At 40.4% G+C, this 19,804-nt stretch overlaps 1 protein-coding gene across 1 annotated transcript in view; it reads left to right on the forward strand.

Annotated features, from left to right (window-relative positions):
- PRUNE2 (prune homolog 2 with BCH domain) overlaps positions 1–19,804 on the forward strand; it is a 275,764-nt gene that overhangs the window by 15,126 nt on the left and 240,834 nt on the right. The window contains exons 2-3 of the mRNA XM_075278140.1: positions 15,645–15,749; positions 18,467–18,669. Coding sequence (XP_075134241.1) covers positions 15,645–15,749; positions 18,467–18,669 — 308 coding nt within the window. The remainder of the gene's footprint in view (positions 1–15,644; positions 15,750–18,466; positions 18,670–19,804) is intronic.

Consider the following 19,804-nt stretch of genomic DNA (forward strand, 5'->3'; position numbering starts at 1 on the left):
GTATCCTACAGAACATTTGTCCACAGACGTTACATTTGTGCCTGCAGACCCTGCACACTCATAGGTTGCCAAATCTGGCATGACAGATGATCCCATAAATGCTTAGGGAGTGTTGTAAACTGGCAGAGACATTCCTGGGAAACTCTTAATTTGTGTGGACTATATGATGTCCTTCACATCTTGTGAAACCTGAAACGCGTTATCTTTGTAAGCTATTCAGTATCTTTTATTTTCATATTTTTAATTATATTTATTAAATATATCACTGATGTAACAGTTGGTTGAAAATTGTCAAACAAACTCAGCCTTTTTTCACTATATTGACTATTAGTGAGGAGCGCTAGTGGTTTTCTCTATCACCCAACACATACATTGTATGTTACAGATTTTTGATACAATTGATACAATTTGTTGTACCTTGGAGTCCAGAGGATTCCTAAGGAGAGACAGACCTGAGCAGCCTTCACCATTTATTTTACCATGCAGTTGAAGTGGTTGTGACTGTTCCCAACCACATAAGGTGAGCCCAAAACCAAAAGGGAAAAGGATTTACAGTGGGGCAAAAAAGTATTTACTCAGTCACCAATAGTGCAACTTCCACCACTTAAAAAGATGAGAGGCGTCTGTAATTTACATCATAGGTAGACCTCAACTATGAGAGACAAAATGAGAAAACAAATCCAGAAAATCACATTGTCTGATTTTGTAAGAATTTATTTTCAAATTATGGTGGAAAATAAGTATTTGGTTAGTAACAAAATTTCATCTCAATACTTTGTTATATATCCTTTGTTGGCAATGACAGAGGTCAAATGTTTTCTGTAAGTCTTCACAAGGTTGGCACACACTGTTGTTGGTATGTTGGCCCATTCCTCCATGCAGATCTCCTCTAGAGTAGTGATGTTTTGGGGCTGTCACTTGGCAACACGGACTTTCAACTCCCTCCAAAGGTTTTCTATAGGGTTGAGATCTGGAGACTGGCTAGGCCACTCCAGGACCTTGAAATGCTTCTTACAAAGCCACTCCTTCGTTGCCCTGGCAGTGTGCTTTGGATCATTGTCATGTTGAAAGACCCAGCCACGTTTCATCTTCAATGCCCTTGCTGATGGAAGGAGGTTTGCACTCAAAATCTCACGATACATGGCCCCATTAATTCTTTCATGTACCCGGATCAGTCGTCCTGGCCCCTTTGCAGAGAAACAGCCCCAAAGCATGATGTTTCCACCCCCATGCTTTACAGTAGGTATGGTGTTTGATGGATGCAACTCAGTATTCTTTTTCCTCCAAACACGAAAAGTGGTGTTTCTACCAAACAGTTCAAGTTTGGTTTCATCAGACCATAGGACATTCTCCCAATACTCTTCTGGATCATCCAAATGCTCTCTAGCAAACTTCAGACGGGCCCGGACATGTACTGGCTTAAGCAGTGGGACACGTCTGGCACTGCAGGATCTGAGTCCCTGGCAGTGTAGTGTGTTACTGATGGTAGGCTTTGTAACATTGGTCCCAGCTCTCTGCAGTTCATTCACTAGGTCCCCCCGCGTGGTTCTGGGATTTTTGCTCACCGTTCTTGTGATCATTTTGACCCCACGGGGTGAGATTTTGCGTGGAGCCCCAGAGCGAGGGAGATTATCAGTGGTCTTGTATGTCTTCCATTTTCTAATTATTGCTCCCACAGTTGATTTCTTCAATCCAAGCTGGATGCCTATTGCAGATTCAGTCTTCCCAGCCTGGTGCAGGGCTACAATTTTGTTTCTGGTGTCCTTTGACAGCTCTTTGGTCTTCACCATAGTGGAGTTTGGAGTCTGACTGTTTGAGGGTGTGCACAGGTGTCTTTTTATACTGATAACAAGTTTAAACAGGTGCCATTACTACAGGTAATGAGTGGAAGAAAGAGGAGACTCTTAAAGAAGAAGTTACAGGTCTGTGAGAGCCAGAAATCTTGTTTGTTTGTAGGTGACCAAATACTTATTTTCCACCATAATTTGCAAATAAATTCTTACAAAATCAGACAATGTGATTTTCTGGATTTGTTTTCTCATTTTGTCTCTCATAGTTGAGGTCTACCTATGATGTAAATTACAGACGCCTCTCATCTTTTTAAGTGGTAGAACTTGCACTATTGGTGACTGACTAAATACTTTTTTGCCCCACTGTATTGGGCGTTTTATGTGTAACGTAACGGGATCCTGACATGGAGTGCTTTGTTCTGTATATTTCTTATATATTAAAAAAAAAGAGGGCATTTGTACCCTGTTTTAAGCAATTGTGTCTTCTGTAGGTAGAATGAAGTAGAAGACAGAAGAAATTATGACTGTAGGTTCAGACCACATGGTTTTTGATTGTTGTCTGTTACCATGGATACATATACAGTACCTGTAGCTGCAAACGATTGTTCATAGCACTATTCATCCTCATACACTTTGGATTTTTGGCAGCCCATTGTTTCTGCATAAAGTTGTAATAATAATTGTTATTTATATATCACTAACATATTCCAAAGCATTTGGCATATAAGAGGGTGCATATGCAGAGGAAAACAGACATTGAAGAGTAATATATACATCATAGATTCATACATATGTGAGGGCTCGGTTCAGAAGAGCTTACAGTCTAAGGCAATGGGGATGAAACAAAAGGTAAAAGTGCTTGTTCACTTGGTACAATGTTTTAGAGATCTTTATGAAACAAAATGATACAAATAAACCTGAATGGGTCAGGCACTGATATCTGTGTAGTGTATGTATATAAAGTGCATGAAGTGTAGTATTACTAGTAGATGAACAGCTCTGGTGCAACATGTGTAGAAACCCCTAGACCTGCAGTCTGTCTTTACAAACATGAATGAGCTCAATGAATTTCAGCATTATACTGGAATAGGATAACGCCATTATAAAAAGTCAGTTCATGAAATTTCTTCCTCTGTAGATATTCCACAATTAATCGTTGAATCATTGTAAAGTAGAAGCATTGAAGAAACATATCTACAAAGTGGCAGGTCACTTAAAGTCACCCAGCAAGGTCTCTAAGGCTGAGGCAAAGAACTTCCAAATGTCTGTTCACTTCATACCTACAGAGCTTTCTGCATTAACAAGAGCTGCAGGCAAGCCTTACATCACGAAGCACAAGGCCAAGCCAGAGTGGTTGAAAGCATGCTTCCACTGGACCCTGAAACAGTGGAAATATATTCTCTAGAGTGCTGAAATATGCTTCTATATATGAATCTGGGTTTGGCAAATGCCAGGAGAACCTTAACAGCCTTTATTAAGCCAGATGTAAAATTTGGTGGAAGAGGAATAATGCTATGAAGACTAATGTTTTTCAGGGAAGAAGTTGACTAATGTGCACATGGCCCTGAACTCAACCACAATGAAGACCTTTGGGATGAACTAGAATGGGGATTGCAAGTCAGGCCTCATCCAACATCAGTGTCTATCCTCATAAATTCTCTTTTGGATGAATAAGCAAAAATTCCCACAGACACACTACAATATCATTTATAAAGCCTTCACAGAAGAGTGAAAACTGTTTTTCTCTGTGGCATCCTAGTGGAACATTGGGATAAGAACTGACTAATTTACACTTATCTGAAATGAAATGTAGACCGGAATACCTGATAAGGCAGATAGAAGTCAGTTACAAGTCCTTGTGCAGTCAGGAGACGGGCCATAATCTTGTTTATGGAATCAGTGTGCATGACAGAGAGGACAATTTTAGATGAACCTCATAGATACAATCCACCAGGGTGGACATCCATTTTGGAACTTGCACTTTGCAGTATGAGAATTGGAAGACTTAGAACACACTTTATGAGGAGAAGACTATACCAGTGAGGGGAACTCTAACTGACCCCAGAGAGTACCATTGCTCAGCCTCAGCCTTGTGGTTCCTAAGAACTGTACTTCTAGTTGTAGAGGTTTGCTGTTTGATGTTACCTTCCTTACTGGAAGTAAACCATGAAATGTTACACCGTTCAACATCGTCTCATGAGTAGTCTATGCTGCATTCACCATAAAGGGCACACCATCTACTATCAGGATCATGGAGGCTTACTGCAGGGAAGTGCCCAGGGAATACTATCACCTAAATCCTCCACAGTGCAGTCCCCTTTATTGCTGCACCAACTCCAAGGAGTGCTGGAGAGTTTGCTGAGCCAATGGCAGCCACTGTGAACCCAATCATGTCTGGCTACCAATTCCATTCTCCCTGCATTCCTCCTTCTCTTAGCTGATACAGGTACAACAGTAGGTCAACTCTATATAAATACATATGGATTTAGAGTGGAATGTCATGAAAGATCTTTTAGATGTAACGTGTAGGCAAACCAATACATTTGTCCATACAGTATATAGTTTGAGAGCATGGTTGAAGCTATTGAAGCGGAGTATTCTTCTACTTATCTGGGATAGCACATTCTACAGAATTTATCCTGCTTAAGAAAAATCTTGGAGATGGAATTAGAAGGTATAGATTACAGAGGATTTTAAATTTGGATTACTGAAAGGATAGAAAGTAGTAGTAGAGCAGTAGACAGAGATATGGGAGGAGATGTAGGGAAATGTAGTATTGTCAAGAGCTTTGTAGTTGAGAATGATGAGTTTAAATTGTATTTTGTAATGGATGGCAAGCAGTGCCATAAGTGGCACAAAGTGGAGACATGTTGTAGAGTTTGGAAATAAAGATCAATCAGTCTGGTGCATTATAGACAGATTACTTTTCTAAGAGGAAGCTTGACTAGTATGGATTTACAATAATCTTGACAACAATGAATCAGAGCAACAATGAACATTTTTCATATTTTCATGAGAAGAAAAAGCAGATTCTGAAAATGTTTTTGATGTGCTTGTGACATAGGCATATAGGGTTTAATGCAGGAGTGGACACTTGCCCTCTATCCAAGAAGTCTGTGTGACCCCCTGCAACAACAACAAAGCTACTCAGTTATATAATATATTCCATATTGGACACATGAGCACGATGTATATACAACACTCACACAGAAGACATATACCACATACACATAGGCAGCACTGTAGTTAACTCTACAGCCTTGCAGCGCTGGAGTCCTGGGTCCAAATCTAGCCAAGGACAACATCTGCAAGGAGTTTGTATGTTCTCCCTGTGATTGCATGGGTTTCTTCCGGTACTCTGGTTTCTTCCCACACTCCAAAGACATATTGAAATTAGATAGTGAGCCCTATATGGGTCAACATTGACAATATCTGTAAAAAAAACTGTGGAATTTGATGGTGCCATATAAGTAAGCACAAATAAATATATAAATACAGGCCTCTTATGTGTTTGACACATGTTGCACAAACTCACTGTACTATGTGGGGGTAATTCAATATACAGTATACTGTATATCTGAGAAATGGTGCATCTTTAGTGCATGGGACCTGACTTGAACAAAGAGGCATCACTTTCTCCAATTTCTGCTCTGTTTACCACTTTCTAAGACAATTGGTGGAGAAGGGTGGGGATGCCTCAGGCCATCAGATTTCCTATTATAAATGCTTGGTTTAGATTTCAATTATGATGCGTGAGACCTCCCTGAAATGTACCAGAATTATTACATGAAATTTACTGTTTTTCCATAAAAATACATGTCACTTTCACTGTGACATAACTTTTTGGTTTGCTTTAGAGGGTTAGAAATTGTGTAGATATTTCCCCAGAGACCTGACAGTGTTATACACTTTTTAAAAGCCAATTTAAGTTGTAGCTCAAAAAGAAGTTGCTTGACCTGAAACAAATCTTAGTCCCCAAACACCCAAACATGAAATGAATCTTAAGAGGTTCACCCATCTCTAGCAATGTCTAGGAAGCAGATTGTAAAGGGTTGAAAAGAGAGAAGAGATAGATTAGAGACTAAATCCTGACTAGTAAAATAGTCTATACTAGTAAAATAGTCTGTAACCTGACTTCCAACCCCAACCTACATTTTACCTTCTTGATCCCCAAAAAGACACGGACACCAAGCTGGAAGAAAAGGCCACAGTGGTATTTATTAATTTTACACTTTAAATAACCATGAATTAACCACATTACCATAACAAACACCATCATCCACATTTAAATAATATACAATAACATGTAAATATATCCCCAGTAAACCAATGTCCCTCTCAATAGCTGCCAATTATCCTAGTGCAGCATCCTGGAGTGTGCTGCTATTTCTATATTTGTCCATTGTTTGGGCAGGTTGTCTTGGTTTGTTCTGCCCTATTTTATTTTAAATGTAATCTGTATATTGCTTTTCTGATATTTTTTTCCCTCTGCAGTTCAGATTTGTGCCTTGGTTCAGCCCTGGCCAATCACAGGCCACTGGGCGGGGTTGTAAAGAGACTCTAGTCTCCTGTGGCAGTTACAAAGTCTAGTCTAGTGTCTACAGCCTAGGTGAACAGCCATTCTGCACAAGTCATGCTGTTCTGTGCATAGGGAGAAGTCAGACAGGATTCCACCAGTTCAGTCTCTAGGAGGATTTCTTCTTGTTCCAGGTTTATCCAGAGACATCCTCTGAGACAGGGAGATAATTTGGTGCATCTCTGAGAGACATCTGCCATCCGTGCCAGTAGGAGCAACAGAGGACCCTGAAAGGAGTAACTCATTTGGGCCTTGTTTCCAAGTACCCAGGTCCCTATCAGGTCTCTTTGCCCAACTAAAATCTCTATCTACTTATGCTGGGAGTGGTACAAGAGGAGGAGTAGTGGAAGAGTATTTCTGCAGAGTCTGTGTTTTCCTTGGCCATCCTCCAATGTCCAAGGCATTGGGAATTGAACTGTATCTGTAACCCATCTGCAAGCTTCTGGTGAAACTGTTGATGCTGTTAATAAAGAGTTAGTTGGTTTACCCTGCAACATTGGACTCCTGAGTCATTGCCTGCACACCACCAAGGGCCCTTCTGAACACCACCACACCGGTTCAGTTAGGAGAGGTCCCCTCTCCCAACTAGAAGTGCCCCAGGGGAAATAATACCACTACCACCTCCATCAGGTAGTGCTGCAGGAACCCCTTACCTGTGTACAGCCCTGGAGTGGGATTGGAGTGTCTGAGGAGTGTCCCTGGCCTAGCAGGTGGCACAGCCAATGTCACTACAACTCCCATCCTCTGGTCTCCTCCACTGGGTTGCTGCACTAGAAGGAAGGGTCCCTGAAGGAACCAATACTAGCTCACATCCCACCCCTCTGATATTTACCAACCCAGCCTGGCCCAGGAGCCCAGCATCAGAGGGTACCTCCATCCTGGGTACCCTGACCACAGGACGTATAAATCATTCTGGTTCTCCAACCAGCATCCCATTCTACCAAATTGCCAATTGGGTGGAGATGACCCCCCTGGTCCTCCACTCCCACTACTGATTCAACTACCAGTAAGGCCTCCAGAGACCCCTCCTTTCTATGCGGCCACGACAAATTAACCTTAAAGGAGGGTGGACGGGACAACTTGACTTCTCTATGTCCAGTTATGATCCTACACATCCGCATACTCCTGTTTATCTAAACAACTTAATTCCCCCACCCTATGTCCTTAAACTGACCTCTTGCACTTATTTTAACCTAGCTAACTCTTATCCTCTTTATAGTCATGTACCCCTTTTAGCTACCACTGCAAATTGGCTGTCTGGGGGCTTCCTGGAGTTTCAAAGAGTTTACAGATGAAGAAATGGATAGGGACAGGCTGGGCATTCACAATGCAGGATGGAAAAACATAGGGTTCTTTCAATAAAGAGAGGATAAATATTTTAGTAAGGTAAGTAGTGACAACTGGGAGAGGGACTGGATTAAGTGTGACAGAATAGGGGTCCTAGGGCAAGAAGAAAAGAACAAGACTACTGTTATCTGGTAAAAGGATGGGACTGAGTAAGATGAAGTGCAGAAGGGACAGGGATTGATGCTGCATGGAGATTGGGATGCCAGATGTTGTCACTTTTCCCTCTGAAGTAAGTGGTTAGTTCTTCAGCACTGCGATCTTTGATGAGTTCCAACACTTTGATAGCGAGTAGGGAGTGAAAAGTATCGAAGAGTCATTTTGGATAATGAGGAAGTGAGAGACATAAGAAAGGCTATTTGGCAAGGTTAACCAGATTTTTCGTCTGCTGACTTGTGTAAAATCACCTATACTATCAATGAATCTGGCAGTGCTTAAAGGGGCTCTATCATTGGGAAAAGTCATTTTTAACTAATCACATTCTTGCATAGCCTTTAGAAAGTCTATTCCACACTTACCTTTAGTATGTAGATTACCTCAGTGGTCTTTGAATAAGTCCATTTTTATTCATATGCTAATTAGAATCAGAATCCGACTAAAAAAAACGCCTCCTATTGACTTCAATTGGAGCCGTTCACGTCTTTTTTCCACAATCGGTTTTGCGCCGCTAGCGGAAAAAAGAAACAACCTGACCTTTCTTGCCGCAGAATACGTTGCAGCATCCATGGCGCGAACACTCCCTCCTGACTAGGCCCATTCATTTGACAGTCACAGCTAGCCGTTTTTTGGACCGGTTTCTGAGGCGACCTCCGCGTCAAAATCCGGTCCAAAAAACCTCGTGTGAACTTACCCTAAGGCTGTCAGAGGAATTAGAATCCAGTTCCCTGCGCTATGCAGTTCCCTAGTGGTTTATGCTGATACATAAAAGTAGTTTTTTATCAGCCCGTTCTGTGTATTCCAGTTTCTGTATTTGTAGATCTCACGATACAATAATAGGATAAGGTATCCTGATAGAGAAAGTGATAACTTCATGTATGTTAGACACATTTCTTGGTACCTAGGTAAGTTCAAGGATGATTATTAAAATAACTCAGGCTAATTTGTAACAGAGGGACATTCTCTGTCCTTCTGTTAAGTTTGGATCTTTCCCATTTACAGCTTGAAGCTAATCTTTCAGTGGAATTTTTTAATGTGACCTCCTTTGGGATTTGGCACAAGAACATAGTCATTGCAAGTGAAGAGATACTACCCTCTCAATAATTCACACAACCTTGTAAATACGGTTTGTTTGTATACAAATCTAATGGTTCCCTAACCGATGTACTGAGATAGCACTCTGGTGACAAGACAAGTTGTGCTGTCGTTTTCCATATGCTGGAGTCCCAAGTTTTCTACATTTTAATTGGTTCCCTGCAGAATACCGTTTATAAGCATATGGTCTGTAGAATGCTGAATATGCTTATGTTACCCAATACTTTAGGTGGCACTAGCTTCTGTACAACAATGAAGGCATGAATGCAGAGGATTTATGAGGAGTGCTTAGCATCCTGTGGTGGTGTAATGCCAAATCACCATATTGGAGTCCTGTAATCTATTTCAAAGTGCACAGAAAGGGACATATTCTAGATGAGTATTTGTAAGACTTTTATACAGCGATGATTTATGAAAATGGGTATTTTACTTATTATTAGTAGTGGTTTAGCATTAATATAAAATAGATTTTTATGTGTTTAATTTAATTATGAACATAAACAAAATACTTAAACTGCTATTTAAAGAGGTCGTCCCATAACTGGATATTAGAATTCTTTCTTAGATCATGGAAAACATTATAATTATTCATATCTAGATATTACTGTTACACAGTTGTTATCCTTTACATTCCCATGTAGAATAAGCACATTATGTGTCCAGGGCTAGTGGTCTCTTGAATGCAGAAAGAATCATGATTCTAGGTATTGTACAGGCTGGCGAGAAAAAAAATTGTCTCACTAGAAGAAGTTTTAGATATAAACACATTGAGGAAACTTATTAAGAGTGATATTTCCTATCCTAATCATAATCAATGAGAAAGGCACAGGAATTATTAAGAGGTTCCGGCATCTTAGCAGAGCTGAAATCTGCACCAGATAGGGCTTGGCATAGATTTTTAACGTTAACTCATGCCAATTTTATGGTGTGATTTATAGTAAATCGGATGGGCCAGCACTTCCCTGCCCCTTCATCTCTGCCCCGCTCTGTCCGCTGTCCTAAAAAGTGGCGAGTGGGTCGCAAAAACAGATGCCCCACTTCTACTTTAGTGTTCCAGAGGGAAAAAGGTACTTAATTCTCCCCACTTTCTTTAGATTAATTTGGAGAAATTTGTATGTTTTGTGCGATTTAAAAAAAAAAAAAAATAACTAAAATCACTAAGGGAGCAATTCTCTTAAATGTACAATGAAAATTATTCCATTGGCTACTAATAACACTTAGATCAAACATGTAACGCCATAATAGTGTTCTATGTGTCTTTTAGAAAATAGGACAGAAGCAGTGTGTGTGTGTGTGTGTGTGTGTGTGTGTGTGTATGTGTATGTGGGGGGTTGTTACCCCTTCTATGCTAGTTTTATGAAGAAGATGGGTGTAATCCAAAGATGCACCACAGTTTTGGTCACTTGCCACTGTTTGAGTGGAATGGGGCTGAGTGCAAGGCAGGCAACTGCAGGGGAGTTTCAACCCCCCAAAATTAATAGATTTATTTATACAAACTTGTACTAGAAAACTGGTTATATGGAAAACCTACACTAGTTCCTGCCTGGTGCAGAATTCCATTCTGGCATATGGGAGTTTGCCTGATTTATTAACTAGCTGGAACCAGGGATGTAACTACTGGGGTAGCAGGGGGCCCAGCAGCAACAGCTACCACTTCGGATGTTTTTTGTTTATGTTTAATCAAGTTTTATTAAGGGTTTTTCAAATACAAGAAAAGGGGTAAGCAAAAATAGGAAGCAATAAGAAAACTGAGGTTCACAGGCCTCCCAATGAAAAGAGCCAATCGGGAACCCCAATCGGCCAGACACAGCATATTATAAGGCATCTGTATCAAACGAAGCACTTATAGGGTGAAAACTCAGGAACAACAGAAAAAAAAACAACACACGAGTAGACAGAGGGGACACAGGGGAAGAGACAACCATGGGACAGCGCAGTGACAAAACAGACAAAGAGACGAGGACAAATGAGACAGAAGGAAGAGAAGAGGAGGGGAAGAGGGGGACCAGGCGGGCGAAATCATGAGAAAGAAGACGAGAATTCTTGAAACACAACCCAGGGCCGCCAGACACTGTCAAACCTGTAGGGGACCGGAGAGTCCTCTGCAACCAGAGCCCCCATTCTCCTAATAAGGAAAAGCTCCTGCAGAAATTCGAGCATGGAAAGCAGAGCAGTATTACGCCAATGCCTAGGAATGACAGTCCTGGTGGCCGTAAGTAAGTGCCGCAAGAGGTCCTTTTTGATCTCACAGATCTTACTGGGCAGGACCAAGAGGAGGGCCACCTGAAGTGACAGAGCAATAAGGTGATCATATACCTTAGAATACAGGGAAAAGACTGCGTCCCAGAAGGGTCTAAGAACATTACACTCCCACCATATGTTGAGCATAGTGCCCCTTTTGGTACCACAATGCCAACACCTGTCAGAGACGGCCGGGAAGATCCTGTGAAGAAGTTCCAGACACCTGTACCAACAGGTAAGAATTTAGAAATTTTTCTCCTACACACTGCAGGCCAAGGCCATTTTATTGGTTAGAAGGAAGGATTTACTCTAATCAGCAGGTGGCAGACTAGTGGCAAAATCAGAGTTCCAGGACCCAGCACAGGGAGGAAGCCCAGGAGTGGTATCGTTGAGGTGAACATCATACAAAAAAGAGAGAACGTGTGTGGTACAATCCACATAGGAGAGGGTGAACTCCAGGGTGGACAGAGGAGAAGAGAGAAGGGGCAGTAATGAGAACTTTTTTTTTTTTTTTTTAAATAGGCCATTACCTACTGGAGTTACTTACCAATCCTGTCTCCTGCTGACGGCCGCCTGCACTTCCTTTTCTGTGGAGGCAGGTGTGAGCAGGAATTGGGATTAGTAAGTAAGGCCGCAGGCTCGTGATCCCCACAAATACTATCATTATACTTGGGGTGGTCTTTTCAGACCCTCAAGTATAATGATCAGAGGCCCAGGAGAGGTGAGGGGACATAAAAAATATTGTTACTTACTTCTCCTGGCTCCAGAAGGCTTCAGGCCTACTTGGGTGACATCCCAGGTGTCACATAGGCTGGGCTTGCGTTCTTTTACGTCGTGACGCAAGCTCCGGCTCAATTGATATCCCTTCCATCATTGAAAATGGCAAACATCAGGAGAGGCCCAGGAGAGGTAAGTAACAGTATTTTTATGTTTGTATCCTTCCCTGGGTCTCCAATTATTATACTCTGGGGTCAGGGCCCTGCCATTTCTACTTTATTAAACTAAACTTCTATGTTATTAAAACTAATGTAGGAAACGCCAGTCTTAACAAATCCCCCCCCCCAAAAAAAAAAATAAAAAAAAATTAATAGATACATTGAATTCAATGTGTTCTCAAAATAGACGCACATTACAAAAATGGCCATCAAACATCCATTTTTCATTGTCTGTCGTGTGAATAAGACCTAACTCTCAACCACATTCAACTTCTGTTAAAAAAAAAAGTGTTTGTTCAATAATTCTGTTAACGTGTGAGTCAATGATATCCATATTTTATTATTTCCGCCGTTGTATGTAATGAGTGGCAGCACTTTATTTTATCTTTCCTACTTGATTTTTTTTATGGCTTTTTCCTTTTATCACATGAAAGAAAATAATGATGACATAGACCAGTTCATTTACTAAGATCAAGGTAATGGTAAATAAGGGAACAGGGCAAATCTACATGTCAAAAATGCAATGATTCATTATTGGTTATACATTTTGGTTTTCAATTACTTTGATACATGCTGTGATTACTTTCTGTTTGTAGTTATTTATTGAGGCTTTTATCTATCATATAATGGTAAAGACAATAGTACTTCAGCTATTCATTTTATTCATCTGTGATACACAATGGCTCTTAAGCACAAGAATAATTAATGGTACGTAAGTGCAAATAAGTTGTACATAAGCCTGTGTTCATTGGCATAAAAGATTGATGACCTGTTAAACTGATGTAACAGGAAATGTGTCAATGTAATCATTTGTTTTGCAACCTATTCTAGGCAAATTCTCCCAAATATGATGAACAATCAATAAAATAAACAAGCCCTTATTACAATGGGCACGTCAAAGTCTACCCGATAACATAGGTACCACCATAGCTGCTTTTTTTTTTTTTAACAGACCACTACCTGCTGGAGTAAACCCAGCAGGTAACAAGTCCTATTTACGTGTGGATTAATTTATTTTGCTTACTTGTATAGCACCATCATATGCCACAGTGCTTTTACAGACGTTGTCAGTCACTGTCCCATATAGGTATCATAACATACAAGTCTTTGGGGAGAACATACAAACTGCTTGCAGATGTTGTCTTTGGGAGGTTTCAAATTAATGGGTTTTAACGCTGACTGCCAGTAAGCTGTCCCTTGTCCAGTTTGCCCGGGATTTAGGACGGAAACCCCAGGGTGGACAGCGGTGGTAGTTTGAATGCCCCTCACCAGAAAGTGTCTTGGATAGCGGTGCAGGTCCAAGGATTCAGAAGGCTGTTGTGGGTGGTCAGCAGGTGGCAGCAGAGAGTAAAAGCGTAGTCATACAGTCTGATTCATCAACAAGAGGGCAATGCAGTACAGTGGGAAATCCAAAGGGAACGTCAGGCAAGCCGAGTCAGTAACAGGAGCAGTAGAGCAGTACAAAATGGTGTTCAGAAGCAGAAGTCTAGAGGCAAGCCGGGGTCTTAAACAGAAGCAGGCACAGTACACAAATCAGGAGGCAAAGGCAAGGTCAAAGGAAGAGGGTCAAAACACAGGCAACCAGGACAGGAGGAACACTTACTACCAGGACAAAAGAGTACAACTGAAAAGCCAGAACCCTCCTTAAATAGGCTCCGGCCCGCCACAAGGTTGAAAACCGAAAATCCCCCATCTGGCTCAGTAGGAGACCGGCAACCTTCGCACAATGCTGCAGAAGTTCCAGACTGCCTCCTGAGACCTGGAAGCAGGGGACCTGGGAGTACCGGAGAGAGAGGGCGGGCAGGCTCTGCACAGCATTGCGGAGGCTCCGGCTCTGCCTCTAACAAAAATGATGTCTGATCTGCATTGGACTGGCCCAATGGAGGACCAGAGGGTCAATAAACATACAGACACTTGGGACTTTACAGAACATTTGTAGTTAGCAAATTACTTTTATTACAAGAGTAATCCAAACTCATCCCTGTCATATTGTGTTATACATTTATTATCATTGAGATACTCCAGGATAGCATCTCTTAGAAACCTTTCTAAGTATAATAGAAAGTTTAAAAAACAAATAAATAATAAACAGTTAGAAAAAAAACTTTAGAAATTAAAAAATACATAATGAAAACCAATAAAGTAAAGAAACAGATCAGGTATCCCCATGTGTGTATCAGTTCACCCTCTGTTCACAAATGGTGTTATTTATCCCGTACAGGGAATACTGGGAAAATAGAAATACAACGATGTACAAATAAATGTCTTTTGGTCACCTCGCCTCCACAAAAATACCAACTAAAAGTGATCAAAAAGCCATACATGACAAAAATTGTTAATAAAAACTACAACTTGTCTTGCAAATAAAGGGCCCTAACGCTAGGTTTACACTAGCGTTCGATCTCCGTTCACAGCTTTCCGTCTTCTGCATGCAGAAGACGGAAAGGTGTCAGATCGGGTTCAACTGTGAGCGGCGGTGAGCGTTTTATGCCAGTACTGCATGTCCGACTCTGTGTCCGATTTAAAAAAAAACGGTTTCGTGGTGGAGAGCATAAAACACTCACCGCCGCTCACGGCCGGACATCTTTCAAACCCATTCAAATGAATGGGTATGAAAGAGTCCTGCAGGTTTCCATCTCCTGCCTCTGTTTTGTGCAGGAAACAGAAACCTGCAGAATGGAGACCGGGTGCAGATGTGAATGAGCCCTAAAAAAGCTTAGTCAACAAAACAAAAAGTAAGGAATATGGTGATCCCAGGTAAATTGTTTTTTTTTCAAAAAGTTATGTTTTATTTGGTAAAAGCAATAAAACCAATGTAAATATGGTATCGCCGTATTCATAATGACCTGCTGGACAAAGTTACCATGTCATTTTTAATACAGAGTGAATGTCATAAAAACAAAATGCAAAAAAAAAATAAAATAACAGAATTGCAGATTTTTTTCATAGTTTCCGCCTGAAAACTTTAATAAAATCTAAACATTGACAACTGACAGTCAACTCGTCGTGCAAATAATAAGCCCTTAAATATCTATGCCGACAGAAATATAAAAAAATATGAGTTTTGGAAGACTGAGATGGAAAATATTAAAAAAGTCACCGAACATTAAAACTGGAACTAGCCCATGTCATTAAAGTGTTAATGGGCCAAAACTTTCAGGCCAAGAAGTTTAGAGATATATGAAGGCATAGGCCATTGACAGTCCAATATATTATTTTTATGGACACTGGACTTGAAAGATCTTGCTGACTTTTTGGTAGTAAGAGGCTCTAATCTATTGTTAGTCTAATCATGGTTAGGTGAAAGCCAAAGCCTTCGTATGCTGCTACGGTACTAAGATTCTACATCAAGACTCTATTAATCTTAATTCAGCTAACTTTATATTTTGGTTACATTTATACATTGTAGAGATTTTTAACCTCAGCTGTACAGTTTTATAGGTCTATATAGGCCATATTAGTCTCAACCATGTTTGCTAATGGAATTTTAAATTATTTTTTTTTCAGGACCGTGGTAAACATTTAGAAAAGGTTCATACCGTCATTGGGAATAAAAACTGTGATTTGGACTCTATAATTTCCACATTAGCATATGCTTACTACTTGGACAAAGTAAGTAAAGCCTTTATATTGCTTGATTACAACTATGTTAGTGTGTTCAGAAAATAACTGCATTTTACCTTGGCTATTTAGTGGATTTTACCTTTTCTGTTTTGTTACTGACTTCAGCAGTCACTTGCAAGCGCTGGCAATTGCAAGCGCTGTGCTGTAAAAGCGAACGGACCCCACAAACTATAATGGGGTCCGTGTGCTTGCCGTGCGCTGCCTGCATGAATCATGCGGACAGGAAAGTAGATTGGGAACTACTTTCCTGTCCGCACCATCCCTGCGGACATCTGCCGTTAAGCACACGGACCCCATTATAGTCTATGGGGTCCGTGCGCTTTTACAGCACAGCGTTTTGCATTTACGTGTGATATTCCGTTCTGGGGAGTCCCCATGCGGACTTCCCCAGACAGAATCCAAACGCTGATGTGAACAAGGCGTTATCCTGAAAAGTCGCCTATAATGACAGGCTGTTGCCTTTTCTGAGAACATTGTAACCTGAAAGTTTGTTGCCTCCCTGTAATTAAGGGTCTACCTTTGACATCTGTGTATGCTGTTATCCTTCCACAATGCTTGAAAGGGGATTCATTTGTGACAATTTGGGGGATAATCAACTCATGGGATTGCCATCCCTAGGTTAAGGCTAAGGCTCCACGTAGTGGAAATGCAACATTTTTTGTAGCAGATTTTGCTGTGGTTTTTTTGAGCTAAAGCCAGGAGAGGATTGAGCAAAAGATAGAAGTATAGCAACTTCCTATATATTTGTCATTACTTTGTAGCCATTCCTGACTGGCTCAACATATTTCACTGGGCTTTTACAGACATTGTCAATCACCGTCCAATATAGGACTCACAATATACATTTTATTGAGTTTTACTTAATAAAATACAATTATTAACCACTTCAGTACTGGGCCAATTTGTGGTCCAGGACCAGACACATTTTAGGTTTATTTTGTATGTGCGGTTTTGAGGGCTGTAACACTTTTCTCGTATGTCTCAGTCAACTAATTTTTGCATCTTTTTTCGGGGACACATAGGGCTTTATTTTTATGTTGTTTTTATTTTCAAATGTGTTTTAATTTTTTTTATATTCGGGAAAATAGAAACATAATAGGAGGGAAATTGTGTCTGGATTTCATTTTTTTTATTTTATTTTTTTTATTTAAAAACACAGTGTCACTGAAAAACTTTATAATATAGTTTTTCCTCTCTGTTACAGTAATTTTTATTTTGTATGGTGTCGTAACAGCGTTTTATTAGCGTATTATTATTTTATTTACATTTTTTTAAACTTTTTTTTATTATTATTATTTTATTTATTTTTTCAGATTGTGTCCCCATAAGGTGATAAGAGACCTTTGGGGACATCTGATCACTTTTTTTTTTTTGTACTGGAGGCTGATTTCTCCTATAACTGGGGCTGGTACATTTAGCCTCAGTTGCAGGAGGAATACAGCCTCCTGCACGCTGTATACACAGTATGCAGAGCTGATCTGGGTCCTGTAGGACCCAGCAGCTCTTGAAAGACGCTGCTCCTGGCAGATCACGTGACTGCCGGGTCAGAGGGCGGCCGCATCATTGTGGCGCCCATAGCTGTGTATACAGCACTCATTGAGCGCTGTACACAGCTATCGAGAAGGCAGGGGAGGTAATAAATCTTCCCTGTCTTCTCTCTGGAAGCTCCGGCTGAAGTTACAGCTGGCTCCCTGCTTCAGTAGATGCACGATCTCCATGCAGCTACTGTGTTCTGACTGGACATACCGGTATGTCCTGTCAGAACTAGACAACCACTTCCCGGATGTTTATAGTCTATGGGCGGTCTGGAAGTGGTTAAAGGGGCTCTATCATGGTCTCTGGTGATAATTCACTAAGCATATATTTTCAGAGCCTTTAGAAAGGCTATTCCAGACATACCTTTTGTTTAGGAATCCTCTCAGCCATTTTTGAATTAGCCCGCTTTTATTGATATTTTAACTATATGCTTAGTTAAAAATCACTAGAGCCAATCATAGAATCCCTTTAACAGTAACAAAGATAGAAATAGCCAGTAAATGGAAAACCTGAGTAATATCAAATATGGCTGAGATTATACACTTTGTCAATATAACTTACACATACAAATACAAGATAGCCAGGAATAGGCAACTAGTTTACGTTAATAAATTCCAAGATACATGGCACATTTGGAGCAAGTATGGTTATGCATTCTCACTACAATAAGCTAAGACACTTTTTTTCACTATTGTTTCTCCTTCCTTTTTGGAGAAGTGAGCTTCACTTAATTAAAACCATGTAATAACGCCCATCTCAAGCAATGGCTGTATGATTATAAATGTTTTCCATGACTTTTTTCAGACCCTTACAAAGTGTTGACTGTGAGTTAAATATTACGCTAAGACCAGAAAATGTGAAAAAATGTATATCTATCTATCTATCTATCTATCTATCTATCTATCTATCTATCTATCTATCTATCTATCTATCTATTCCTCTTCAGCACTAATGCTGTGGTGTTCCTTACCAGTTTTTGAAATGCAACATGTCTGCTGTGGATATTTTCCTGCAATGTGTGGATGGGATTGGCCAGAATCCCATCCGCTTTGTAGGTACATTGCAATCAGAAATTCAGTACTGAAGTTTAGTAGTAATGTGCAGTATGAGTATGTATTCCGTATTCCTGATGTAGCTGTAAACCCTGACATGTAAATCAATCTCTTTAGATCACATCACCGAGTGTTCTCTGTCTGCCTGTTCTAAATGTTACAAGGATTGAATTTGACTTCTACAGCGAGACACGGTTTATACTGGAGGAGCTAGATATTCCTGAGTCATACCTCATCTTCAAGGATGAAATTAATCTTCAGAGACTGAATGATGAAGACAGGTTATCAGTGACACTTGTGAACTTCAATACTTTTACAAGGTACTATATATCATGTAAGGTCAGGGATAGTTTAAGCCTAATATCAAAATGGATATGGAATACAAGTACATTTTTCTCATGATTTATATATACAGTTATACATACATGTCCTGCCAGTGTGCTAATCTAAATGTAAAATTTTTTAGAATAATCTCTGACAGGATATATTATAGCCATCCCTTTACCGGTGGCCACATGATATAAAAACCACCTTTATGTGGTATATAGCCCGCTTTATAAGTACCTACAAAGTATAATGCTCACTTTCCTGGCTCTCGCATGGTTTGAAGCCCTATCTACTGGCCCCCACATGGTATAATGCCCCTTTACCAGACCCACATGGTGTAAAGCGCTCCTTAATTAGGCCATTACTTGCTGAATTCATCCAGCAGCTAACAACCGCTATTTACTTACCAATCCCCACTCCTGCCCTCAGTTGCCTCTACCTCCACTTCCCCGTCAGCCTCCTGGAGGTCTTGTGTAGCATGTTGAATGGTGTCAATGACGTCCTTTCACTGTTCAACATCAGTGACATGATGCAGACATGATGTAAAGCTGAAGGAGAAGTGGGAGCGGGGAACAGTAAGTAAATTGCAAGTAATCCAGCAGGTAATGACCTAATAAAAGGAAAAAAAAAGCAGCAGAGAGCCTAAAGTTGTTGGACCCATAGTAGTCACTACGGCTGCTATGGCAGTATTTCTGACACTGTTATGCCAATAAATATATTAGATTTAAAGTACATACAGTGGGGAAAATAAATGTATTTGTAATTTAAAAAATGCATCAAATATAATGTTTATTGTCAAAGATAATGTAAAATTAAAGGGCTTATCCAGTTTCAAATATTGATGTCCTGTCCATAGAATACGTCATCAATATTAGATCTGCAAAGGACTGACAGCCAAGACTCTCACAGATCTGCTATTTGGAGACAGCGCAAAACCCACCATTACAAATCATTGGCCCTCAATATTAGAGACTGGATAGCTCCTTCACACCAATTGAAGAAGTACCTATGCTTCTTCCATTGGCCACAAGGAAATATCTGAATGCAGTGCAGGATAATAAAGATACTTGGTGCATGAGTGTTCTCCTCTGCCCTCTGCGTGCTGGTAAAGGAAGCATCAGAAAAAGC

The sequence above is a fragment of the Leptodactylus fuscus genome, chromosome 1 (genome assembly GCF_031893055.1).
Source record: "Leptodactylus fuscus isolate aLepFus1 chromosome 1, aLepFus1.hap2, whole genome shotgun sequence".
NCBI classification, from domain to species: domain Eukaryota; kingdom Metazoa; phylum Chordata; class Amphibia; order Anura; family Leptodactylidae; genus Leptodactylus; species Leptodactylus fuscus.